This window comes from Mustelus asterias, chromosome 22 (assembly GCF_964213995.1).
Source record: "Mustelus asterias chromosome 22, sMusAst1.hap1.1, whole genome shotgun sequence".
In the NCBI taxonomy this organism is placed as follows: Eukaryota; Metazoa; Chordata; class Chondrichthyes; order Carcharhiniformes; family Triakidae; genus Mustelus; species Mustelus asterias.
The window spans coordinates 7,676,652-7,703,902 of NC_135822.1; the positions used below are offsets into that span (position 1 = coordinate 7,676,652).

Consider the following 27,251-nt stretch of genomic DNA (forward strand, 5'->3'; position numbering starts at 1 on the left):
TACTCCCAACTATGCTGCTTCGATTTCTGCTGGTTCCCTTAGAATAAACTCACCAGTTTATAACCAATTGATGCTGAACTCGGGGTTAAAACATAAAGTGCTGGAAAATCTCAGCAGGTCTGACAGCATCTGCGGAGGGAGAAACTGAATGGTCCTATCACGTATTAAGCTGATCTTTCTCCTCATCCTATTCGTAACTGAAACACCGTGGCCGGAATACTCCAGCCATTCACGCCGCGGGATTCTCCAGTCCCGTTGGCAGCGCGCCCCCGCCCACGGGTTTCCCGCCGGTGTGGGGTGACGTCATTGGGAATTCCCATTGAAGAGGCGGGATCAGAGAATCCCTCCGCTAGCAAACCAGGTGCCACCTCCCGCTGGCGGGAAACACGCAGCTGGGAAGCTGGAGAATCTCACCCTATATTTTGTACCCTCTACTGTCCTTCTCCCCTGTGGAGTTTGTGTCTGTGTATGCCCTGTTTGTGAACACAACTCCTCACTCACCTGATGAAGGAGCGACACTCCGAAAGCCTGTGCTACCAAATAAACCTGTTGGACTTTAACCTGGTGTTGCGAGACTTCTTACTGTACTCTATGAATAGTATGCTTTGTCTGTATGGCATGCAGGAAACAAGATTTTTCACTGTATCCCAATACATGTGACAATAATAAATCAATTCAATTCATTGAGTGTGATATAACTCCTTTCATAGTTCCATAGAAGAGTAATATTGCACCCGAAATGTTAGCCGGAATTTTAGCGCCCCACGGGAATTGGAGCGGGCGAGCGGCGGACCATAGAAAGGTCCATTGACCTCGGGCAGGATTTCATGGTTTCGGGACGAATGAAGCAGTAATATCCCACCCATTAAGTCTGTTACTCTGCACACAGATGCTGCCAGTCCTGCTGAGTAACTCCAGCACTTTTATATTTTTATTCCGGATCTCCGGAATCCGCAGCATTTTGCTTTTATTTGAATGCTGAATTATGAACAATCTTCGTATCTTTACAGTTCCTCAATTCGAGTATTTAATTTTAATTTGTGCCTTCCAAAATTCAGATGAACGTTTACATCATTAACATTGATGGCTGCACCTTGAATCTTTATCTCAGGAGCAACGAACAACACAGCACAGGAACAGGCCCTTCAGCCCATCAAGCCTGCACTGATACCTACTCCTTATTTGGACACACTACTTATTGCTGATAGGTGGATTCTATCCCTCTGTTCACCTCCCGTTCATGGGTCCATCAAGATATACCTTGAATGTTGCTAACGTGTCTGCTTCCGCCACCTCCACTGGCAATGCGTTCCAGCCGCCCACCCTCTGTGTGAAAAATGTTCCCCACACATCTCCCCTTAAACTTACTCCCTTTCACCTAGAACCTGTGCCCTCTTGCAGTTGACCTCTCCGCCCTGGGGAGAAAGCCTCTGACATGATCTAACATCATTTTTGGCCTCAGTATCTTCCCTCTAACTTCAAATAGAAATCCCCTGACCCCATTGCACCTGGTCTCACCAAACTCAGTTTCTTCTTTGATCCCAAACTTGCTCTTCTGTCGATGACTTTCATTGATCTGCTCCAGTATCAGAGAGGCTCCTTTAGCAATTCTTTCACATTCCTGAGCAGGGTCTGAGCAAACATTCATCTAATAATGGGTCATCTTTCTCCCCACTCTCATCTTCAACCTGATCTCCTTCTAAATCTATTTTTTGACTCTACAATGGTTAGTATTCCCCTCATTCGTTCCTCTCTTGCTCCTCCTAAACTTTAACGGGGGTAGATTTTCATCTTCCTGCCCTGGGAGGTAATTTGGTGGAGCACATTCTAGGAATGGGATTTTCCACCAGCAGCCAATGACCTTCGCCACCAGAAGACACAATGCGGGTGGGCTGGAAAATCCCGGCCTAAATCCTTTCGAGAATGGGACTGATTTTTGTCCCAATCTTTTCAAAGCATTAAAAATCAGCTGCCTTCTACAAGGGACATGCAACCCACCTTGCCAGGTTACCAGCAAGGCAGTGAAGATTAACATTTATCCCACTCACCTACATTCATAGAAACACAGAAACTAGAAACAGGAAGAGGCCATTCGGCCCTTTGATCCTGCTCCGCCATTCATTTTCATCATGGCTGATCATCAAATTAAATATTGAAGAGTAGCCAGTGTTGTTCCTTTGTTTAAGAAGGGTAGCAAGAATAATCCAGGTAATTACAGGCCGGTGAGCCTGAGATTAGTGGTAGGGAAATTATTGAAGAGGATTCTTCGAGACAGGATTTACTCCCACTTGGAAATAACTGGACATATTAGCGAGAGGCAACATGGTTTTGTGAAGGGGAGGTTGTGCCTCCCTAACCTGATCGGGTTTTTCAAGGAAGTGACGAAGATGATTGATGAGGGTAGGGCAGTGGATGTTGTCTACATGGACTTCAGTAAGGCCTTTGACAAGGTCCCTCATGGCAGACTGGTGCAGAAGATGAAGTCACATGGGATGTGAGTTGGCAAGGTGGATACACAACTGGCTCAGTCAAAGACCAGGCAAGACTGTTCTCTTCCTGTGGGGGAGCACTTCAGCAGTCACGGGCATTCAGCCTTGGATCTTTAGGTAAGCGTTCTCCAAGGCGGCCTTCACGACACACGACAGCGCAGAGTCGCTGAGCAGAAACTGATAGCCAAGTTCCGCACACATGAGGACGGCCTAAACCGGGATGTTGGATTTATGTCACATTATCAGTAACCCTCTCAGCTTTCCCCCTGATCTTGCAGAATCTTACTAGCTGTTCTGTCTGGAGACAATACACATCTCTTTAACCTGTGTTTAATGTTCCCTCCACCCACTTTATCTGTACCTTTAAGACCTGGCTGGCTGTAGAGATTTGCATTCTAATTAGTATTCTGTAACTTGATTTCTGTGTCTCAGTGCACTGTTGGAGAACAGATATCCACTCCATCTGATGAAGGAGCTGTGCTCCGAAAGCTAAAGCTAAAGTGCAAAGGGACTTGGGAGTCCTAGTCCAGGATTCTCTAAAGGTAAACTTGCAGGTTGAGTCCGTAATTAAGAAAGCAAATGTAATGTTGTCATTTATCTCAAGAGGCTTGGAATACAAAAGCAGGGATGTACTTCTGAGGCTTTATAAAGCACTGGTTAGGCCCCATTTGGAGTACTGTGAGCAATTTTGGGCCCCACACCTCAGGAAGGACATACTGGCACTGGAGCGGGTCCAGCGGAGATTCACACGGATGATCCCAGGAATGGTAGGCCTGACATACGATGAACGTCTGAGGATCGTGGGATTATATTCATTGGAGTTTAGGAGGTTGAGGGGAGATCTGATAGAAACTTACAAGATAATGAACGGCTTAGATAGGATGGACGTAGGGAAGTTGTTTCCATTAACAGGGGAGACTAGGACGCGGGGGCACAGCCTTAGAATAAAAGGGAGTCACTTTAGAACAGAGATGAGGAGAAATTTCTTCAGCCAGAGAGTGGTGGGTCTGTGGAATTCATTGCCACAGAGGGCTGTGGAGGCCGAGACGTTGAGCGTCTTCAAGACAGAAATGGATAAATTCTTGATTTCTCGAGGAATTAAGGGCTATGGGGAGAGAGCGGGTAAATGGAGTTGAAATCAACCATGATTGAATGGTGGAGTGGACTCGATGGGCCGAATGGCCTTACTTCCGCTCCTATGTCTTATGGTCTTATGGTATGTGCTACCAAAAAACCTGTTGGACTTTAACCTGGTGTTGTGAGACGTCTTACTCGGTCAAAGAAGACAGAGGGTAGCAGTGGAAGGGTGTGTTTCTGAATGGAGGGTTGTGACAAGTGGCGTTCCTCAGGGATCAGTGCTGGGACCTTTGCTGTTTGTAATATATATAAATGACTTGGAGGAAAATGTAACTAGTTTGATTAGTAAGTTTGCGGATGACACAAAGATTGGTGGATTTGCGGATAGCAATGAGGACCATCGGAGGATACAGCAGGATATAGATCGGTTGGAGACTTGGGCGGAGAGATGACAGATGGAGTTTAATCCGGAAAAATGTGAGGTAATGCATTTTGGAAGGTCTAATACAGATAGGAAATATACAGTAAATGGCAGAACCCTTCAGGGTATTGATAGGCAAAGGGATCTGGTCACTGAAAGTGGCAACGCAGGTGGAGAAGGTAGTCAAGAAGGCATATGGCATGCTTGCCTTCATCGACCGGGGCATTAAGTTTAAAAATTGGCAAGTCATGTTGCAGCTTTATAGAACGTTAATTAGGCCACACTTGGAATATAGTGTTCAATTCTGGTCGCCACACTACCAGAAGGATGTGGAGGCTTTGGAGAGGGTACAGAAAAGATTTACCAGGATGTTGCCTGGTATGGAGGGCATTAGCTATGAGGAGAGATTGGAGAAACTAGAACGACGGAGGATAGCAGTCTACAAGATTATGAGGGACTTGGACAGAGTGGATAGTCAGAAGCTTTTTCCCAGGGTGGAAGAGTCAATTACTAGGGGGCACAGGTTTAAGGTGCGAGGGGCAAGGTTTAAAGGAGATGTACAAGGCAAGTCTTTTACGCAGAGGGTGGTGGGTGCCTGGAACTCGCTGCCGGGGGAGGTAGTGGAAGCAGATACGACAGTGAATTTTAAGGGGCATCTTGACAAATACATGAATAGGATGGGGAATAGAGGGATATGGTCCCCGGAAGGGTAGGGGGTGTTAGTTCAGTCAGGCAGCATGGGTCGGTGCAGGCTTGGAGGACCGAAGGGCCTGTTCCTGTGTTATAATTTTCTTTGTTCTTTGCTCTAATATCCTGATCCCCCCTTCCCCCCATATCCCTTGATCTCTTTAGCCCCAAGAACTATATCTAATTCCTTCTCCAATTCACACAACCAGTAGGTTGGCCTTTCTGTGCTAGTGAATTCCACACATTCACCACTCTCTGGGTGAAGACATTTCTCCTCACCTCAGTTCTAAAAGGTTGACTGTCTTATTCTCAAACTATGACCCCTAGTTCTGGACCCCCCCACCATTGGGAACATTCTTTCTGAATCTACTCTGTCTAACCCTGTTAGAATTTTATAAGCTTCTATGAGACCTCCTTTCACTTTTCTAAACTCCAATGAATATAATCCTAACCGACTTAGTCTCTCCTCATTTGACTGACCTGCCATGCCAGGAATCAGCCTGGTGAACCTTCACTGCCCTCCCTCTATTCCCGACCTCCTCTTTGTGTTTTATGTTGAAAACAAGTCTCCTTGCGGCTTATTTTGAATTTTGGTGATAGTGAAAGTCAGCAATATCACCTCAGCTGCCGTTTGGACATCCTTCCCCATTTTCAACCTCAAAGGTGTCAACAGCAATAAAAACACTGGAGCAACATTCAACAGGTAGCATCAGAATCAACAGCATCCATTTCCCCTGTCTTTTTTTGAATTCTTACACGGGATGCGGATGTCGCTGGCTGTCCAGCATTTGTTGCCAACCCATAACTGTCCTTGAATTGAGTGGCTTGTTCAGCCATTTCAGAGGGCAGTTTACAGTCAACCATATTGCTGTGGACCTGGAGACCAGACCAGGGAAGGACGGCAGGTTTCCTTCCCTAAAGGACATGAGTGAACCAGATGGGTTTTTAAAAAAACAATCAGTGATTTCTTCATGGTCACCATTACTGAGTCAAGCTTTAATTCCATGTTCATTAACTGAATTTCATGGAATCTTACAGTGCAGAAGGAGGCCATTCAGCCCATCGAGTCTGCACCAACAACAATCCCACCCAGGCCCTATCCCCTTAACTTCACGTAATTACCCTGCTAATGCCCCTGACACTAAGGGACAATTTAGCATGGCCAATCCACCTAATCCGTACATCTTTGGACTGTGGGAGGAAACCGGAGCACCCGGAGGAAACCCACGCAGACACGGGGAGAATGTGCAAATTCCACAGAAACAGTCACCCAAGGCTGGAATCAAACCCGGGACCCTGGCGCTGTGAGGCAACCACTGTGCCACTGTGCCGCCCGATCATTTATATGATTATGAATACATTCTTTCTCACTATATTAAGTTTAAGTTTATTTATTAGTGTCACAAGTAGGCTTACATTAACACTGCAATGAAGTTACTGTGAAAATCCCCGAGTCGCCACACTCCTGTTCGGGTTACACTGAGGGAGAATTTAGCACGGCCAATGCACCCTAACCAGCACGTCTTTCGGACTGTGAGAGGAAACCGGAGCACCCGGAGGAAACCCACGCAGACACGGGGAGAGTGTGCAAACTCCACACAGACCATGACCCGAGACTGGAATTGAACCCAGGTCCCTGGCGCTGTGAGGCAGCCGTGCTAACCCACTGTGCCACCGTGCCACCATCCTCAGTTACATTCTTAAGGGTTTGCGCAATCGTTGCTTGTAACGACCAAATTATCTGCATTAAACTCTAAACTCTAAATGGTGTTACGCTAACATCTAGTGACAGATTATAGGTACTGCAATTATTGAAACCTGCTGCTTGGAAAGCCGTGCAAAACAGTGCAGCGAATCACTCCACATTTGAAAGGCAAAGGCAGGTTAATGTTTTGTCAAATGTTAATACATCTTCATCTTTCCGATGTTAACAGATCTGCTGTGGGAGCCCAGAATATTTTGTTTTCAGTCCCAAATTCCAGCTTTTCTTTTTATCTTGTTTTTTTTTAAATCTTGGTCTGACTCTCCCGCCTCCCTTTCTAATTTGAGGGAAGCTCGAAGTGGTAAAGGGAGCAAACATTTGACAGTTTGAACTATAAACGATGCTATAGCAGAGTGATTGAAAATCCCTGCCACCAAGCAGGTCACATCCACCTTTACACAACCGGAGGGCACTTCAGTTTGAAACGGTGATCCTCTTCGTTTCAGTTGCACTGAGCTGTGGGTTTCATCAGATGCTGTGGAGCATCTATTCAGCTCCACGTTTCTCTCTCTCCTCCAATTACTGCTCAATGGATTTCACCCCGTGCCGCCTCATTGAAGCTCTGGTCTTAATTAACTCACGACAGGTGTCGAACTGTCGGTGGCCAACACAACAGGGCGGCATGGTGGCACAGTGGTTAGCGCTGCTGCCTCACAGCGCCAGGGACCCGGGTTCAATTCCAGCCTCAGGTCACCATCCATGTGGAGTCTGCACGTCCTCCTACAGTCTGAAATTCGTGCTGCTTAGATGCATTGGCTGTGCTAAATTCTCCCTCAGTGGACCCGAACAGGCACCAGAGTGTGGCAACTAGGGGATTTTCACAGTAATTTCATTGAAGTGTTAATGTACGCCATTTAGGTGCGTTGGCCATGCTAAATTCTCCCTCAGTGTACCAGAACAGGCTCCAGAGTGTGGGACTAGGGGATTTTCACAGTAACTTCATTACAGCATTAATGTAAGCCTACTTGTGACACTAATAAATAAAACTGAAGCCTTTACATGGGCAATTCATACCCACTTAAGGGCTTCATTTTGACACCACTGGTATTATTAACCTGTTATTTGGCAATTAATTTAAACTCTTTCCAAGAATTCCAGGTTAATGTGAGTGTATCGCTAGGGGATTTTCACAGTAACTTCATTGCAGTGTTGATGTAAGCCTACTTGTGTCTCTAATAAAATAAACTTTAATAAACATTAAGCTAAATGGTAAACTGTCCAGATGCTGGCTGCATCGAGGCCCAGCCATTTTACCTCCCAATTTTAACATGTGGGCCTCATCCCCAAGTCTCCGTCCCCAGTGAAACTGATAAGAAGTGACCACTCTCTTTTGAGCCAGAGTGGCACATTGGGAGGCAGGATGCCATTGGCAGAGACCAGAAAGAAAGGTACCCACTGCAGTGTTCAATGGTCCTGCGTTTAAACATAAGAACATGAGAAATAAGAGCAGGAGTAGGCCATCTGGCCCCTCGAGCTTGCTCCGCCATTCAATAAGACCATGGCTGATCTTTTTGTGGACTCAGCTCCACTTATCCACCCGCTCACCATAACCCTTAATTCCTTTACTGTTCAAAAATTTATCTATCCTTGCCTTAAAAACATTCAACAAGGTAGCCTCAACTGCTTCACTGGGCAGGGAATTCCACAGATTCACAACCCTTTGTGTGAAGAAGTTCCTCCTCAATCAGTCCTAAATCTGCTTCCCCTTATTTTGCAGCTATGCCCCCTAGTTCTCGTTTCACCCGCCATTGGAAACAACTTCCCTGCTATCTTATCTATTCCCTTCATAATCTTATATATTTCCATAAGATCTCCCCTCATTCTTCTGAATTCCAATGAGTATAGCCCCAGTCTACTCAGTCTCTCCTCATAAGCCAGCCCTCTCAACTCCGGAATCAACCTAGTGAATCTCCTGTGCAGCCCCTCCAGTGCCAGTATATCCTTTCTCAAGTAAGGAGACCAAAACTGTACACAGTACTCCAGGTGTGGCCTCACCAGCACCTTATACAGCTGCAACATAACCTTGCTGTTTTTAAACTCCATCCCTCTAGCAATGAAGGATAAAATTCCATTTGCCTTCTTAATTACCTGCTGCACCTGCAAACCAACTCCTTGAGATTCCTGCACAAGGACACCCAGGTCCCTCTGCACAGCAGCATGCTGCAATTTTTTACCATTTAAATAATAGTCCATTTTGCTGTTATTCCCACCAAAATGGATGATCTCACATTTACCAACATTGTGCTCCATCTGCCAGACCCTCGCCCACTCACTTAGATTATCTATATCCCTTTGCAGACTTTCAGCGTCCACTGCACACTTTGCTCTTCCACCCATCTTAGTGTCATCTGCAAATTTTGACACACTACACTTGATTACGGAGTCTGTTTACTATTGTTGCTCACTGTGCTTGATTGGTTAAGCCTGGGTGTGGACTCCCAGCTCGAATTGGAAGCGTGGAGTAGACATTTTAAAGCATTGTAAATAAAGTTTGTACAGGTTTTTACAACGGGGGGGTGGGGGGGTGGGGTTCACGAGCAAGGACAGGAGAATGGCTATCAACACTTCAGCCCACCTATACACTTTCCCAAGGCTGGATTCCTCAATTGGGGAATGAGTGCCTTTGATTGAGGGAGCGCACCATCCCCTCCCCCGCCCCCACCCCCCGGGAGCCGATAAGCACAGGTCAGTATGAGTTTGTCATGATCCATGCATGTTGAGACACCAGCCCGCCAAGCGGTTAATACCAGCAGTCAAGGTGAGGCCCTTCAGTGGGCATTTGGAATATAGTGTTCAATTCTAGTTGCCACACTACCAGAAGGATGTGGAGGCTTTGGAAGGGGGTACAGAAAAGATTTACCAGGATGTTGCCTGGTATGGAGGGCATTAGCTATGAGGAGAGGTTGGAGAAACCTGGTTTGTTCTCAGTGGATTGACGGAGGTTGAGGGGCGACCTGATAGAAGTCTACAAGATTATGAGGGGCATGGACAGAGTGGATAGTCAGAAGCTTTTTCCCAGGGTGGAAGAGTCAATTACTAGGGGGCACAGGTTTAAGGTGCGAGGGGCAAGGTTTAAAGATGTACGAGGCAAGTTTTTTTACACAGAGGGTAGTGGGTGCCTGGAACTCGCTGCCGGGGGAGGTAGTGGAAGCAGATACGATACTGAGTTTTAAGGGGCGTCTTGGCAAATACAGGAATAGGATGGGAATAGAGGGATATGGCTCCCAGACGGGTAGGGGGTTTTAGTTCAGTCGGGCAGCATGGTCGGTGCAGGCTTAGAGGGCCAAAGGGCCTGTTCCTGTGCTGTAACTTTCTTTGTTCTTTATTAATTGCCCATGTAGAGGCTTCAATAGCAGGAGGGCCTGTGCCAGGCCTCCTTCCATGGACTTAATCAGGATGGAAGTAGGAAGGCCTCAGTGACCGCCCCCCCGCCCACCCATCGCCCTCCTGCCTGATTAAATGCCCCAGCCCCACCAAACGCACCAGTGGGGTAGGGGGGACTGCTATGGAATTCCGTCCTCAATCATTGGCAAGCGAAACCTAATATAATTTTGGACAAAAGAGGCAAGAGATCTCATCTTAACGCAGGGAACTGTCATGTCTCACAACCAAAAGCCTTTCACCCCAGGAATTGTTTTGGTGATTATTTTCTCCAGCATTTAAAGGGTTAAGTTATGAGAACAAGTTGCACAAATCAGGCTTCAATTCCCTCAGGTATGGAAGATTAAAGTTTGACACAATTCGGATCTGGAGATGATTAAGGGAGGTGATAGGGTAGTTGGAGATAAACTCTTTTCTCTGATGAGGGAGTCCCGAAATAGGGTGTGTAATCTGAAAGCTTCATCTTAAAATTACAGCGCGGCTGTTCAGGGGGGATGTCAGGAGATATCTCTTGACACTAAAGGCAATGGAAGTCTCCACTCATTCCCCAAAAAAGCTTATCAGGCAAAGTTAATTGAAAATTTCACAACAGTCGTTGGTAGACTTTCGTTCAGCCAGAGTATGAGCAGTTATAGAACCAAGGCAGGTACTTTTTCTTAATTCATTCACGTGACGTGGGCATTACGTGAGCAAGGCCAGCATTTGTGGGCGGCACGGTGGTCAACACTGCTGCCTCACAGCGCCAGGGAACTGGGTTTGATTCCCGGCTTGGGTCACTGTCTGTGTGGGGTTCTCCCCGTGTCTGCGTGGGTTTCCTCCGAGTGCTCCGGTTTCCTCCCACAGTCCAAAGATGTGCGGGTTAGGTACATTGGCCATGCAAAATTTCCCGGGATGCGTAGGTTAGAGCAGTTAGCAGGATAGACATGTGGGAGTTGCGGGATAGGGCCTGGGTGGGATTGTTGTCGGTGCAGACCCGGTGGGCCGAATGGCCTCTTCCTACACTGTAAGGATTCTATGATTCCCAATACATGTGACAATAATAAATCAATCAAATCAGGCCCAATTTCAGGACACCTGTCTTCCTACAAGGCTGGCGATGCCACTTATAAAGACATTTCACGGATTAAGATCATCCTGTTTTTCTATGATAGGGGCACTATGTAAATGCAAATTGTTTGTGACACTGCAGTGTGGATATATACAAGGTTAGAGGGATTAGCAAGGTGGATAGGTGGGGTTGCGGGATAGGGACTGGGTGGGCTTGTGGTCAGTGCAGACTCGATGGGCCGAATGGCCTCCTGCTGCACTGTAGGATTCGCTGGTTCCTATGACGATAAATTACCTGTTTGCCTTGATTCCAAATTCGTTTCAAAATTGTTCAAGATTCCTTCAATGTTGTCCAACTTTGCATTAATTGTTTCCAGTTGGCAAGAACCTGAGTAGAGAAGCATCAATGTGAATAAAGTCATCGCTTCATCCATTTGAAATGTACAGTTGAAACATTTTTTTTCAACTCGATACTTGGACCTTTCGTTAGAACGGGTTGGAAAGAGGATTCGACGACTCTGTCATTTACTGGCTGTGCATGTCGATAATCATTCTTCAAAGTCTTGTTCTCCCAGTCCAGCACAGAGGTTTCCAGTAACCGAATCTGCAGAAAGGAATCAAGAAATATATCAATTTACTTGTTAGTGTCACAAGTAGGCTTACATTAACACTGCAATGAAGTTACTGTGAAAATCCCCTAGTCGCCACACTCCAGCTGAGGGAGAATTTAGCACGGCCAACACACCTAACCAGCACGTCTTTTGGCGTGTGGGAGGAAACCGGAGCACCCGGAGGAAACCCACGCAGACACGGGGAGAATGTGCAAACTCCACACAGACAGTGACCCAAGCCGGGAATCGAACCCGGGTCCCTGGCGCTGTGAAGCAGCAGTGCTAACCACTGTGCCACCATGCCGCCCCTTCCAGTGTTGCATTACTCATACTGAACTCCACACCTCAAGGGAGCTCCTTCACCACAAGGACTGCAACGGTTCAAGAAAACGGCCCACCATAACCTGCTCAAGACCATACAAAGAACAAAGAACAAAGAAAATTACAGCGCGGGAAACAGGCCCTTCGGCCCTCCAAGCCTGCACCGACCATGCTGCCCGACTGAACTAAAGCCCCCTACCCTTCCGGGGACCATATCCTTCCATTCCCATCCAATTCATGTATTTGTCAAGACGCCCCTTAAAAGTCATTATCGTATCTGCTTCCACTACCTCCCCCGGCAGCGCGTTCCAGGCACCCACCACCCTCTGCGTAAAAAACCTGCCTCGTACATCTCCTTTAAAGTTGCCTCGTGCATCTCCTTTGATGATGTAGGAGCAGAACTAGGCCATTCAGCCCATCAAGTTTGCTCCACCATTCAATGAGATCATGACTGAGCTGATATGATATCTTCAACTTTCCCACCTTATCCCCTTAGGGTGGCGCGGTGGCACAGTGGTTAGCACTGCTGCCTCACAGCGCTGGCGACCCGGTTCGATTCTGCACCGGTGTGACACTAACAAATAAACTTCCTTTAAAAAACCCTTGTTTGCCAAATGAGATGGTTGAGGCAGATACATTAGTGACATTTAAGACTGATCTGGATAGGCACATGAACAGACAGGGAGTAGAGGGATACAGGGGTTGCTCTGGATAGGACAACGTGATTGGTGCAGGCTTGGTGGGCCAAAGGACCTGTTCCTGTGCTGTACCGTTTGTTGTTCTTTGTTCCCTTACAGATTAAAACTCTGTCTATCTCAGCCTTGAACATACTTAACGAGCCAGCCTCTGCGGGTGAGAATTCCACAGATCCACTACCCTCTGAGAGAAGAAGGACAAGATTCTCTGGCCTACCCTCAGTGTTATTCTTGGTGGCGGGAGGCCGCATGCTGCTCCCTGGGGGTGGGACCATCTGGTCCCACTGCTGTCAATGGGAATTCCCATTGAAGTCACTCCACGCCTCCGGGAAACCCGGGTGTGTCCAGAGAATCCCGCTGGCGTAAACGGCCGGAGGATTCGAGCTGAACTTCCTCCTCATCCCGGTCTTCAATGGGTGACCCCCTTACTCTGAGATTATGCCCTCTGGTCCTCGACTCTCCCACAAGGGGAAACAACCACTCAACATCTACCCTGTCCAGCCCCCTGAGAATCCAATATGTCTCAATAAGGCTACTTCTCCTTCTTCTAAACTCCAAGGAGCACAGGCCCCAAACCTACTCAACCTCTTCCTCATGAAAGAAAATCCTTCCATATCCCGGATCAACCAAATGAACCTCCTCTGGACTGCCTCCAATGCTAGTAAATGTTTACTTAGATAAGGGGACCAAAACTGTTCCCAGGAAAGATGGGCAATAAATGTTGCTCTTGCTAATGACACCCATATCCAGAGAATAAATAAAGTGAAATCGAGCAGAACCCAAAATATAGATTTGGTTTACAGGATTACTGAAATCCAAATTAGGAAAGGGTTGCCGCTATTTAAAATACCAGCCTCTCATTTGCAGAGTTAGGATACCAGATCAGAAACCCCATGGTTTACAAAAAAGTCAGACTAAACCCCAACAATTCTCTATTTTGGCATTAATGTCAAGATATGATGTTGCACTCCAGGCGTGATTCTACTGACAAATTAGGAAGCTTTTATCAAAATAAATTTCATTTCACAACACAGTTTAACTATAACAAATGAATTAGCTTAATGTTCAACAATTGAACAATATTTAAGCATGACAAGACACAACTCTTCACTGTTCACTTATCCCTTTGAGTTCCAATTCAAACAATATTCCTCTTATAGACTTAAACCACTCTTTGAAATTAGTTAGCAAAATACAAGCTTACTTGCTTGTACTTAGGTTGTCAGTTTTGGAGCTTTCAGACAAACTCTAGAGAGAGAGATCTTGCTTCTTTCAGAACCAGGCAGTAACTGCTTGTTTCAAAAATGAAAGAGAAACTGTGTTTTTCCTGCAAGCTTAACTCCTCCCAGTAAGCACATGACTCTGTCCCTGTCAATTAACCTAATCAAAATTCAAGCCTGAAACCCCAGGGGGAATCTAAAAAAATACAAAAGCATTAGCCCTGCTTAAACAAACACCTCGTGTACTTATCCCGTTCTCCCAGCTACTAGTTGTAAAAGATTTCTGAGACAAATCGACACCCTGCAAAACAGATCTGATTTCTAAACATACCCTTTACAAGAAACATGATATACATATATTTCTTAAAGGCACGGTGTCATTCCAGTGGAACCAGCACTGTTGGAATTAGCTTTTCCGGCCAACAGGGAGTATAATGGAGACCACTTGGGAGAGAGCAGATCCGGCTGTTCATGGGATCGGAAGGCACTGAGTGTTAAAAACTCTGCTCCTTTCTGGCAATATCAGGCGTTTCAGCTGCTTCAATCAGCTATCAGTTTTCACTATTAATAACTCTGAGAGCTATTTCAATGCTACAACCTGTTATGGTTTTACCAATCATCATCCATAGCAGGCTACAAAGGAAATCAAGGTTAACATTCCAGTGCGATACTGAGGGAGTGCTGCACTGTCGGAGGCGCCGTCTTTCTGATGAGGCACAAACCGAGGCCCCACCTGCCTGTTCGGTTGGATAGAAACGTAGCATAAAAGATAAGAGCAGTGGGAGGCCATTTGGCCCTTCGAGCCTGCTCCGCCATTCATCTCAATCATGGCTGATCGTCCAACTCAATAGCCTAATCCTGCTTTCTCCCACTAACCTTTGATCCCATTCCCCCCAAGTGCTATATCCAGCCACCTCTTGAATACATTCAATGTTTTGGCATCAACTACTTCCTGTGGTAATGAATTCCACAGGCTCACCACTCTTTGGGTGAAGAAATATCTCCTCACCCCCGTCCTAAATGGTCTACCCCGAATCTTCAGACTGTGACCCCTGGTTCTTGACACCCCCACCATCGGGAACATCCTCCCTACATCTACCCTGTCTAGTCCTGTTAGAATTTTATAAGTCTCTGTGAGATTCCCCTCTCATTCGTCTGAACTCCAGTGAAAACAATCCCAACCTAGTCAAGATTCCTGGACACTATTTCGAAGATGAGCAGGAGGGTTCTCCCCAGTGCCCTGGCCAATATTTATCCCTCAACCAAGATCACAAGAACAGATTTCTGATCATTGCCACGTTGCTGCTTGTGGGAGCTTGCTGTCCGCAAATTAGTTGCCACATTTCCTTCATTACAACAGTAATTATACTTCAAAAGTACTTCATTGACGGTAAGGCACTTTGAGATGTCCGCAGCTCATGAAAGGTGCTATATAAATGCAAGTTTTTCTTTCTTCCTTGAGCACGAGTCCCCAAGGTGACATTGCAGAGAATTCCAGCGACTCAATAGCACCACCAGCAGGAATATGGAGATATTACACATATTCATAACAATTAAAAGAAAAATCTGCTATCATAGAATCCCTACAGTGCAGAAAGAGGCCATTCGGCCCATCAAGTCTGCACTGACCACAATTCCACCCAGGCCCTATCCCCATAATCCCATACACCTACCCCAGCTAATCCCCCAGACACTCAGGGGCAATTCAGCATGGCCAATCCACCTAACCCGCACGTCTTTCGGACTGTGGGAGGAAACCGGAGCACCCGGAGGAAACCCACGCAGACACGGGGAGAACGTGCAAACTCCACGCAGACAGTGACCCCAAGCCGGGAATTGATCCCGGCTCCCTGGCGCTGTGAGGCAGCAGTGCTAACCACTGTGCCACCCGTGGCGCCAATCATATGCCCCCATCATAATTGGCATTCAGTGTTATCCCAACACTGCCTTAAGATAATTGTGTTTCTGTTTTCAGAATTTATATTTGAGTTTATTTTCTCCAGTGTTCGTGTACCGGGCTGATTCTTCATGCTTGAGTGAGGTTTGGCAAGTACTTCAATCCTGAGTAATATCAGAATCAGGCCTGATTTTGACCTCAGCTGTATTATCATACAGTGAAAAGTATTGTTTCTTGCGCGCTATACAGAAAAAGCATACCGTTCATAGACAAGGAAACGAGACAGTGCAGAATGCAGTGTTACAGTCACAGCTAGAGTGTAGAGAAAGATCAACTTAATGCAAGGTAGGTCCATTCAAAAGCAGGGAAGAAGCTGTTCTTGAGTCGGTCGGTGCGTGACCTCAGTCTTTTGTATCTTTTTCACGACAGAAGAAGGTGGAAGAGAGAAAGTCCAGAATGCATGGGGTCCTTAATTATGCTGGCTGCTTTGCCGAGGCAGCGGGAAGTGTAGACAGAGTCAATGGATGGGAGGCTGGTTTGCGTGATGGGATTGGGCTACATTCACGACCTTTTGTAGTTCCTTGCGGTCTTGGGCAGAGCAGGGGCCCCATACCGAGCTGTGATACAACCAGAAAGAATGCTTTCTGTGGTGCATCTGTAAAAGTTGGCGAGATTCGTAGCTGACATGCCAAATTTCCTTAGTCTTCTGAGAAAGTAGAGGCGTTGGTGGGTTTCTTAACTATACTTGGTAATGTCAGTGGTACAAACTTGGATCTTCTAACTGACTGGGTGTGAAACAGGGCGAGGAACACACTCAGACCATTGTGCACTTTCTTGGAACCACCTTTTATTTCTTAATCAATTTTACTTCAAAATTTAAATAATTGCCCACAATGCAAGAAAGAAAGTCTTTTTGCTGAACCAAGAACAAAGAAAATTACAGCACAGGAACAGGCCCTTCGGCCCTCCAAGCCTGCACCGACCATGCTGCCCGACTGAATGAAAACCCCCCGAAAGAACAAAGAAAACTACAGCACAGGAATCCCTTTTATTGTTGTATCTGGGTGAAGTTTGTTCTTCACATTATTTGTTTGCCGGAAGGTGCATGGTTCACGGCCCAGTGGCAGACCATGCTGGTTAACCAAAACTATTCTTCCAGAGAGCAAGCAAGCAGGGAGCTGCACCCACAGCTCAGCAGTGCAGTCAGTTCCCAATCTCAGACGAGTCTAACAAAATAAACTTTAAACTTTAGGTCATCGGAATAGAAACAGAAAAATGCTGGAAAATCTCAGCAGGTCTGACAGCATCTGCGGGGAGAGAATAGAACCAATGTTTCATAGAATCATAGACTCTTACAGTGCAGAAGGTGGCCATTTGGCCCATCGGGTTTGCACCCCCATAACCCCATGCATTTACTCTAGCTAGTCCCCCGCTGCCACTAAGGGGCAATTTACCATGGCCAATCCACCTAACCCGCACACCTTTGGACCGTGGGAGGAAACCAGAGCACCCGGAGGAAACCCACGCAGGAAGGGTGGGTTTCTGAATGAAGGGCTGTGACAAGTGGCGTTCCTCAGGGGTCAGTGCTGGGACCTTTGCTGCTCGTAAAATAGATAAATGATTTGGAAGAAAATGTAACTGGTTTGATTAGTAAGTTTGCGGATGACACAAAGGTTGGTGGATTTGCGGATAGTGATGAGGACCATCAGAGGATACAGCAGGATATAGATCGGTTGGAGGCTTGGGCAGAGAGATGGCGGATGGAGTTTAATCTGGACAAATGTGAGGTAATGCATTTTGGAAGGTCTAATAAAGATAGGAAATATACAGTAAATGGCAGAACCCTTAAGAGTATTGATAGGCAGAGGGATCTGGGTGTACAGGTACACAGGTCACTGAAAGTGGCAACGCAGGTGGAGAAGGTAGTCAAGAAGGCAGACAGCATGCCTGCCTTCATCAGCCGGGGCATTGAGTTTAAAAATTGGCAAGTCATGTTGCAGCTTTATAGAACTTTAGTTAGGCCGCACTTGGAATATAGTGTTCAATTCTGGTCGTCACACTGCCAGAAGGATGTGAAGGCTTTGGAGATGGTACGGAAAAATTTACCAAGATGTTGGCTGGTATGGAGGGCATTAGCTATGAGGAGAGGTTGGAGAAACTTGGTTTGTTCTCACTGGAGCGACGGAGGTTGAGGGGCGACCTGATAGAAGTCTACAAGATTATGAGGGGCATGGACAGAGTGGATAGTCAGAAGCTTTTGCCAGGGTGGAAGAGTCAATTACTAGGGGGCATAGGTTTAAGGTGCAAGGGGCAACATTTAAAGGAGATGTACGAGGCAAGTTTTTTACACAGAGGGTGGTGGGTGCCTGGAACTCGCTGCCAGGGAAGTAGTGGAAGCAGATACGATAGTGACTTTTAAGAGGTGTCTGGACAAATACATGAATAGGATGGGAATAGAGGGAGATGGTCCCCGGAAGGGTAGGGGGTTTTAGTTCAGTCGGGCAGCATGGTCGGTGCAGGCTTGGAGGGCTGAAGGGCCTGTTCCTGTGCCTTAATTTTCTATGTTCTATGTTCTATGTAGACACAGGGAGAATGTGCAAACTCCACACAGACAGTGACTCAAACCAAGAATCGAACCCGGGTCCCTGGCGCTGTGAGGCAGCAGTGCTAACCACTGTGCCACCACGTCGCCCACGTGCCGTTTCGAGCCTTGATTACCTTTTGTCAAAGGTCATTGGGTAGACTTGTGACCTCCATGGGGAGAGCATATAGGTCGCTCACTCACTCCATTTAATGAACTATATTGACCCAGGGGAGGCATGGTGGTATTATCACTGGACTATGTTATATATTTAAATGGTTGCATGTTTGCTTTAAACAGCCGGTCACATGATTTGATGGCGATGTCATTGGGATGTTTCACGGGCTCCTGTTTTAGTTTTAATTTTCTATTCTGTACAGGCAACATCTCCTACAATAAATCTGTTGTTATTTTGAATCAATGTATGCAAACTGGATCTTTTCCTTGTTGTTTAAGACCTACAAGCCCTAACCTAGTTAGGAGATTACAGATTAGTAATCCAATACTCTGGGGACCCAGGTTCGAATCCTTTTATGGCAGATGGTGAAATCTGAACTCAATAAAAAATTGGAATTAAAATTAAACAATTAGAATAGAATCATAGAATCCCTACAGTGCAGAGGAGGCCATTCAGCCCACACCGACAACAATCCCACCCAGGCCCTATCCCCATAACCCCATGCATTTACCCTTCCTAATCCCCCTGATACTAAGGGGCAGTTTAGCATGGCCAATCAACCTAACCTGCACGTCTTTGGAGTGTGGGAGGAAACCGGAGCACCCGGAGGAAACCCATGCAGACATGGGGAGAATGTGCAAACTCCACCCAGACAGTCACCGTCACCCAAGGCCAGAATCGAACCCAGGTCCCTGGTGCTGTGAGGCAGCAATGCTAACTACTATGCCACCCGATTGTCAATTGTTGTACTGTGGAATCCCTACAGTGCAGAAGGAACCCATTCGGCCCATCGAGTCTGCGCCAACTCTCTGACAGAGTACCTTACCCAGGCCTTCTCCCAACCTTAACCCCATAACCCCATGCAATCCACCTAACCTGCACATCTTTGGACAGTGGGAGGAAACCGGAGATCCGGAGGAAACCTGCGCAGACACAGAGAGAACATGCAGACTCTGCACAGCCAGTGACCCAAGCCGGGAATTGAACCTGGGTCCCTGGCGCTGTGAGGCAGCAGTGCTAACCACTGTGCCACCGTGCCGCATCGCTCATATGGGTTGATTACTGAGAGGTTAGCGGGTGAACTGTCAGCTATGATCGCAGTGGTTTGGTGTCTGTATTTTCTTAAACACAGCACAAGGCTGATCTAAACACAATCTTTATTGATTAATAACTGGCGTCGCCTTTACCTGATTGGACGAGAGCATGATTGGTGTGTCAAAAATTGTCCAAGTTATCGTCTCAAAACATGGCGGGGTTGTCAGTGAGCCGCTGTACCGATAGAAGTTGGACAGGTCATTGGGCAGCATGGTGCTGATGTCCATTGGCTGTATTTCAGTAAACTGCCCTGAAATGGAGCAGAGAAATGGCAGCATCTCCAGACATACAGAAAGCAAACACTACAGACAAATGGAAAAAAAGACTTTACAAGTATTCATGGCTTCTTAACGATGACATTAGCAGGTGAGTAGCTGCCTCCAATGCCAGCTTTTACACTGCAGACCCACAGCCTCTGGTGTGAGACTCCAGAACTAAAAACAAAGTCACCAAAGTGGCGGTGACATTTCCACTGGAGTACGGTTGAGCAACTGGACAACGTTAAAAGCACGATGGCACAGCGGTCAGCACTGCTGCCTCACAGCGCCAGAGACCTAGGTTCAATTCAGGCATCAGGCGACTGTCTGTGCGGAGTCTGCACATTCTCCCTGTGTCTGCGTGGGTTTCCTCCGGGTGCTCCGGTTTCCTCCCACAGTCCAAAGGTGTGTGGGTTAGGTGGATTGACTATGCTAAATTGCCCCTTAGTATCAGGGGGATTAGCAGGGTAAATATGAGGGGTTACGGGAATAGGGCCTGGGTGGGATTGTGGTCGGTGCAGACTCGATGGGCCGAATGGCTTCCTTCTGCACTGTAGAGATTCTATGACTGTTTACAACATAATAAAAATGCTTCCTTATACACTTTGTTGCTCTTTATTTGAGTTATAAATTTGCCAGTCAATGGCTTTGTAATATCAGTTCCATTGAGCTAGATTTTACCTCCTGAGGGTGCAACTTCCTGACCACTGGAGGGCAGGATTCCAACACTCAATCTCGTTAGCCAACCTGACTGCCCTCCCCTCCCCTCCCCTCCCCTTCCCTCCCCTACCCCCGTGTTCTTTAAAAGTGAATCTAAGTTTGGGGCTGACTATCCCTCTGGGATGGGTGAACAGCCTGAACAGCCTACCCCCTAATGCAATCCAGTCCCTTAGTTCAGTATAGGCCAATATTTCATATTCATAATGTCATTGGGAATGTCACTGGACTAATAATCCAAAGGCCCAGGTTAAGACTCTGGGACACGGGTTCAAATCCCACCACGGCAGGAATTTAAATTCAATTAATAAATCTGGACTAAAAAGCTAGTCTAATCATAGAATAGAATCCCTACAGGGCAGAAGGAGGCTATTCAGTCCATTGAGACTGCACTGACAACGATCCCACCCAGGCCCTATCTCCGTAACCCCAGGTATTTACCCTGCTAATCCCCCTGACACAGAGGGGCAATTTAGCACGGCCAATCCACATAACCCACACATCTTTGGATTGTGGGAGGAAACCGGAGCACCCGGCGGAAACCCAGGCAGCCACGGGGAGAAGGTGCAGACTCCGCACAGCCAGTGACCCGAGGCCGGAATTGAACCTGGGTCCCTGGAGCTGTGAGGCAGCAGTGCTGACCACTGTCCCACCGTGCTGCTCTGTGGAACCTGCCGCTCTTCAGACGAGAGGTTAAACTGAGGCCCCATTTTTACCCCTCAGGTGGAGAAGTTCCCCTGATGATATGTGAAGAAGACTATGGGTGTTCACCCAGTGTGACGTTTATCCATAAACCATTGTCAGCGAAAATGGGGGATCCAGTCAATTATCTCATTGCTTGAAGGACAATGGGTAAAGCTTGGGGGGGGGTTGGGGGGTGGGTGGGGTGGAATGGGGCCCCTTGGATAGTTCTTTGAAAGAGCCTGTTCAGACACGATGGGTCGAATGGCCTCCTTCTGTGCTCTACCGTCCTATAATTGCTGTGTGGGACCCACATCCTGCACAAGTTAAAGGCGGTGCTTCCATTCATTAAAACAGGAACTCCATTTCAAATGTTCTTTCGGACGTCCTGCGGTTCTGAAGGGCGCTATATAAATGCAAGTTCTTTCTTCAGGAAGAACTTCATGTAGTGGAGCGCAGATTGTCGCACGGGGTGACAGGTTTGGAGAGAAAGCCATGTACCTGCATATCTGATTTTGCTTAGGCTGGATATGAAGTCGCTGTAGTATGTGTTTTCAAAATGTCCATTCTGGGAAAAGACCAAAAATAAATCCCGTTATAAAATTACAATGACGCATCTCCGCAGTAGGCTGCTAACTGTAGTCCATGGCTGTGTTCCAACAACAACTTTTTGCATTTGTGTAGCACTCATTACATCCTGACATCTAAAGAGTTTTACAGGGTGATGGGTAACAAATGAGCACTAAAGTTTAAATTTCAAGTTTATTTATTAGCGTCACAAGTAGGCTTACATTAACACTGCAATGAAGTTACTGTGAAAATCCCCTCCCTAACAGCATTGCTGGTCAACCCACAGAACATGGACTGCAGCGATTCAAGAAGGCAGCTCACCACCACCTTCTGAGAGTGTTATAGGGCTAAAGGAGATCACAGAGTTGGGGGCGGGGGGCGGGGGTGGGGGGGGGGGGGGGGGGGGAGGAGGAGGGGGTGCAAGGCTCAGCTGTTATTTGAAAACAAGGGTAAGAATTTTAAAATTGAGGCACTGTTGGACACAATGTTGGTTAATCACAGAATCCCTACAGTGCAGAAAGAGACCATTCGGCCCATCAAATCTGCACCGACAACAACCTCACCCAGGCCCTATCCCCGTAACCCCACATATTTACCCTAGCTAGTCCCCCTGACACAAAGGGGCAATTTAGCATGGCCAATCCGCCTAACCCGCACATCTTTGGACTGCTGTAGGAAACCGGAGCACCCGGAGGAATCTCATGGGAGAACGTGGAAAATCCACGCAGACCCAAGGCCGGAATCGAAGCCGGGTCCCTGGCACTGTGAGGCACCAGTGCTAACCACTGTGCCACCGTGCCGCTCTAAGGAACGGAGTGGTGTGGTGAGTGAACAGGACTTGATGCAAGGTGAGATACAGGCAGCCAGATGAGGCTGTTCTCTTTGGAAGATGTTCAATTCCCGTTGAAGGAAGATTTGGGCACCCTTGTCTGTCTGCCAGTTTTTATTATCTATTGAGGAGAGGTGCCCTTTGGATAACGAATGTTCCACAGTAATTGATACAGGCAGATTGCAAGTCTCCTTAAATGCGAAATAGTGAAAACATATGTCTCGCTGACAGTCCGAGCTGTGACAGCGGATCAATAACAGCTTCCTTTTCAATCTCTTTTGCCAACCATGAGGTTTTATTGCTCGGTGATATATCTGCTCCAGTTGCAATGACAGAAAGCTCACTAAGCCAATCATACTCTGCCTGATTCACCCAGACCCCGTTTTCAGTTAAAAAAAATAAGATTCCTAATTGGCAGCTAATTCAGATTAAGGTGCATTTAATTAACAGGCTGATCTCACCGATTCAGAATCCGAACACAGGGCTCAATAGGGACCATTTTTTTTCCTAGTTGACTCTAATAAAATCCATATCAGTCCCATGCGGAATCATAATTGAAATTCAGTGCAGGGGTCACTGACCCCACTCAATGTATCTTCTAAATTGCGCACACACACCCTCTGGCATTTAACAGCGCAAAATGCAGAAAGAAGGCATGCATCACTGCGGAATTCAATTTGTGATCAACAGGCCAGTTCCCGTCCCGAGCTCATGCTAGTTTGGGGCAGCACGGTGGCACAGTGGTTAGCACTGCTGCCTCACAGCGCTAAGGACCCAGGTTCGACTCCCAGCTTGGGTCACTGTCTGCATTGAGTCTGCATGTTCTCCCCGTGTCTGAATGGGATTCCTCCAGTTTCCTCCCACAGTCCAAAAGACGCGCTGGTTAGGGTGCATTGGCCATGCTAAATTCTCCCTCAGTGTACCCGAACAGGTGCCGGAGTGTGGCGACTGGGGGATTTTCACAGTAACTTCATTGCAGTGTGAATGTAAGCCTGCTTGTGACTAATAATCGAACCCTGGTCCCTGGCGCTGTGAGGCAGCAGTGCCATCGTGTCGCCCCCATATAATTAAGATAAGATTACATCTACTTATATTTAATCAGAGGGTACACACTCCAAAACATTCTCCTGTTAATGTTACTGAATGATTGGCTTGCAGTGGTGATTGTATTAGTTGCCACCCGCTCCTGTTCATTCCCATTTACCAAACTGAAGCATCACATCGCATAATGGAGACTTAAGCAATGATCATCTGGTTAAGATGCTATTGCCTGTGTTAAAAAATCAGAGTCTAGGATTCATCTCGGCACGATGGCACAATGGTTAGCACTGCTGCCTCACAGCTCCAGGGCCCTGCCTTGGGTCACTATCTGTGTGGAGTCTGCACATTCTCCCCGTGTCTGTGTGGGTCTCCTCCGGGTGCTCTGATTTCCTCCCACAGTCCAAAGATGTGCGGGTTAGGTGCATTGGCCACGCTAAATTGCCCCTTAGTGTCCCAGGATGCCTAGGTTAGAGGGATTAGCGGGGTATATATGTGGGGTTACGGGGATAGGTCCTAGATGGGATTGTTGTCAGTGCAGACTCGATGGGCCGAATGGCCTCCTTCTGCACTGTAGTCTTTCTATGATCACCTTACCAACGTAGGTTTTATATCACTGCCAAGTCTCTTTCACAGGAATCTTGAACTGTACATACCTCATAAAAAAATGCAAGCACGGCCAATCCATCAGTTTTATCAGAAGCTTCAGAGAAGTTGCTGTATTTGTCAGAATTATAATGAACAATATGCAGCTGTAAAACAAAATATGAAGCATTGGTGTCAGTCCCAGTGATGGTTTAGTGTTAACCATACTACATGAAGGCTGGTACTGAGTAATTAGCTAGCATCGACTTGATTGGCTGAATGGCCTCCTTTCATGCCATAAAGGATCTGAGGGCCTCAGTATAAAGGGACCGAGATGAGGAGGAATTTCTTCAGCCAGAAGGTGGTGAATCTGTGGAATTCATTACCACAGAAGGCTGTGGTAATTTAAGACAGAGATAGATGGATTCTTATATCAAAGAAAAACACTGCAGATGCTGGAATCTGAAACAAAAACAGAAAGTGCTGGAAAATCTCAGCAGGTCTGACAACATCTGTGGAGAGAGAATAGAGCCAACGTTTCAAGTCTGGATGACCCAGGTTCTTGATTGGTAAGGGGATCAAAGGTTACTGGGAAAAGGCGGGAGAATGGGGTTGAGAAACATATCATCCATGACTGAATGTCGGAGCAGATTCAATGGGCCAAGTGACCTAATTCCGTTCCTAATGGTCTTATAACGACTCTAACTTCAATCGAAACTTACACTGGGATAGTCAAATGTCTATGATGTCTCCAGGTTAGAAATGAATGTGAACCTTGGGTGAGGACAGGATTGGTTAGATAAACTGCTGGCACTCACACATGAGGAATAGTCAATGAGGTAAGATCCGGGGAGCATCAGCCGTGGCACTGTATCACACAACCGTAAAGTAAGTAAAGCCACCATAGTCCCAGATGACCATAGGCTGCTCTCCACTCTGAGGGGGGAGAGTTGACTGGTAGTGATTTAACCTGAGGGTCACCACACCTCAGACGAGGGGCAATGTTGAGAAGGCAGGGCCTTCATGAATGACCTCAGCCAATACGGGAATTGAACCCGCGCTGTTGGCATCCCTCTGCATCACGAACCAGCCGTCCAGCCAACTGAGCTAAACTGAACCCCCCCCATGTACAACATAACTCACTGTCTTCAGGTTAGAAAGGTTAGAAATTAGATAATGTATTGGCAAAGTAGTGTAACTAAGTACAGGGCTATGTCTATTTTATTAGTTGGGGGTGATAGTTTCATTCCCCGATAATAAGAGCTCACTGATGCTAGAATTATCTTGGACTCCTTCCAGTGGCTCACTGGGTAAGATAGTAAGCCCATACTGTGCTACGAAGATCAGCAAGATCCCAGGCTGAATCCTTGCAGAATGGCCTCCTTCTGCACTGTAGGGGTTCTATGGATTCTATGATAATTCTAATATGCTACAACTTGCATTTATATAGCGCCACAAACTTAGTAAAATGTCCCAAGGCACAAAATAGGATGATGAAAGAGGTAGGTTTTAAAGGAACATCCTAGAGGAGGAGAGAGAGGTGGAAAACTTTAGGGAGGGAATTCCGGAGTTTAGGGCCAAGGCAGCATGTCCGCCTAGAGTGGTGTGAAATAAGTGGGGGATGCAGAAGGGGCCAGGAATGCAGAGTTCTCGGAGGGTTGCTAGGCCGGAGGGGATTCCATAAGACCAGAAGATAGAGGAGCAGAATTAGGCCACTCGGTCCATCGAGTCTGCTCCGCCATTCAATCATGGCTGATTTTTTTCTCATCCCCACTCTCCTGCCTTTTCTCCATAACCCCTGATCCTCTTATTAATCAATAACCTATCTATCTCTGCCTTAAAGACACTCAATGACCTGGCTGCCACAGCCTTTTGCAGCAAAGAGTTCCACAGATTCACCACTCTCTGGCTGAAGAAATTCCTCCTCATCACTGTTTTAAAGAATTGTCCCTTTAGTCTGAGGTTGTGCCCTCTGGTTCTAGTTTTTTCAATTAGTGGAAACATCCTCTCCACGTCCACTCTATCCAGGCCTCGCAGTATCCTGTAAGTTTCAATAAGATCCCCCCTCATTCTTCTAAACTCCAACGAGTACAGACCCAGTGTCCTCAACCGTTCCTCATACGACAAGCTCTTCATTCCAGAGCTAGGGAGGCGCAAGACCATGGAGCAGTTGAGCTCAGAAATGTAAAACTGAGACATGGTTGGACCAGGACCTGATGTCAGGATGGTGAGTGGAGGGATTCAGCATTGGTTAGATATGGACAACAGATATAAGATGGTAAAAAAAATTGGCTTTTCACTTTGAGTGAAATTACACCTGGGATGTAAGTGGCATTCAGAATTCGACTCGTTTTCCAAATTGATTTTATGGTTTAAGTTTCCACTCAAAATGACTTGCATGCTCACCAAGATAAAATCTGTTACAAAGCAGTGCGGGTGATCAGCATTTTCGAATGCTGACTGATTAATGGGTTATATAAATGGGGGGGAGTTTTGGTAGGGTCATGTCATGCAATAATATGCTGATCAAATGTCAAGGCTGAGGAGTTTAATCAAATTACATGAGTCACTTATCTCAACGACACTCCATTATATTGAACCTACAGTGCTTGCATTGTACTCTCACTGAGAGCCAAGTGGGCAAAGTGTAACACTAAGTCACGCCAGCCCGGAAGATTCTAGGTGTGTTCTGAGTAAAGTCACCTTGGGTGAGGGAGAGATCATTTCAACCCAGTTTCCTGAGAATCCTAAGGGATTTTCACAGTAACTTCATTGCAGTGTTAACGTAAGCTTACTTGTGACACTAATAATTAAATAATTTAATGGGCGGCACGGTGGCACAGTGGTTAGCACTGCTGCCTCACAGCGCCAGGGACCCAGGTTCAATTCCGGCCTTGGGTCACTGTCTGTGTGGAGTTTGCACGTTCTCCCCGTGTCTGCATGGGTTTTCTCCGGGTGCTGCGGTTTCCTCCCACAGTCCAAAGATGTGCAGGTTAGGTGGATTGGCCATTCTAAATTGCCCCTGGTGTCAGGAGATTAGCAGAGTAAATATGTGGGGTTACAGGAATAGGGTCTGGGTGGGATTGTGGTCAATGCAGACTTGATGGGCCGA

The 27,251-nt window shown here is 46.8% G+C and overlaps 1 protein-coding gene across 1 annotated transcript in view; it reads right to left on the minus strand.

Moving 5' to 3' along the window:
* Window positions 1–27,251, minus strand: part of ca6 (carbonic anhydrase VI) — a 38,907-nt gene that overhangs the window by 802 nt on the left and 10,854 nt on the right. The window contains exons 4-10 of the mRNA XM_078239711.1: window positions 24,211–24,306; window positions 21,619–21,685; window positions 19,555–19,712; window positions 11,345–11,468; window positions 11,160–11,252; window positions 7,833–7,849; window positions 1,519–1,621 (exon numbers count right to left, since the gene is read on the minus strand). Coding sequence (XP_078095837.1) covers window positions 1,519–1,621; window positions 7,833–7,849; window positions 11,160–11,252; window positions 11,345–11,468; window positions 19,555–19,712; window positions 21,619–21,685; window positions 24,211–24,306 — 658 coding nt within the window. The remainder of the gene's footprint in view (window positions 1–1,518; window positions 1,622–7,832; window positions 7,850–11,159; window positions 11,253–11,344; window positions 11,469–19,554; window positions 19,713–21,618; window positions 21,686–24,210; window positions 24,307–27,251) is intronic.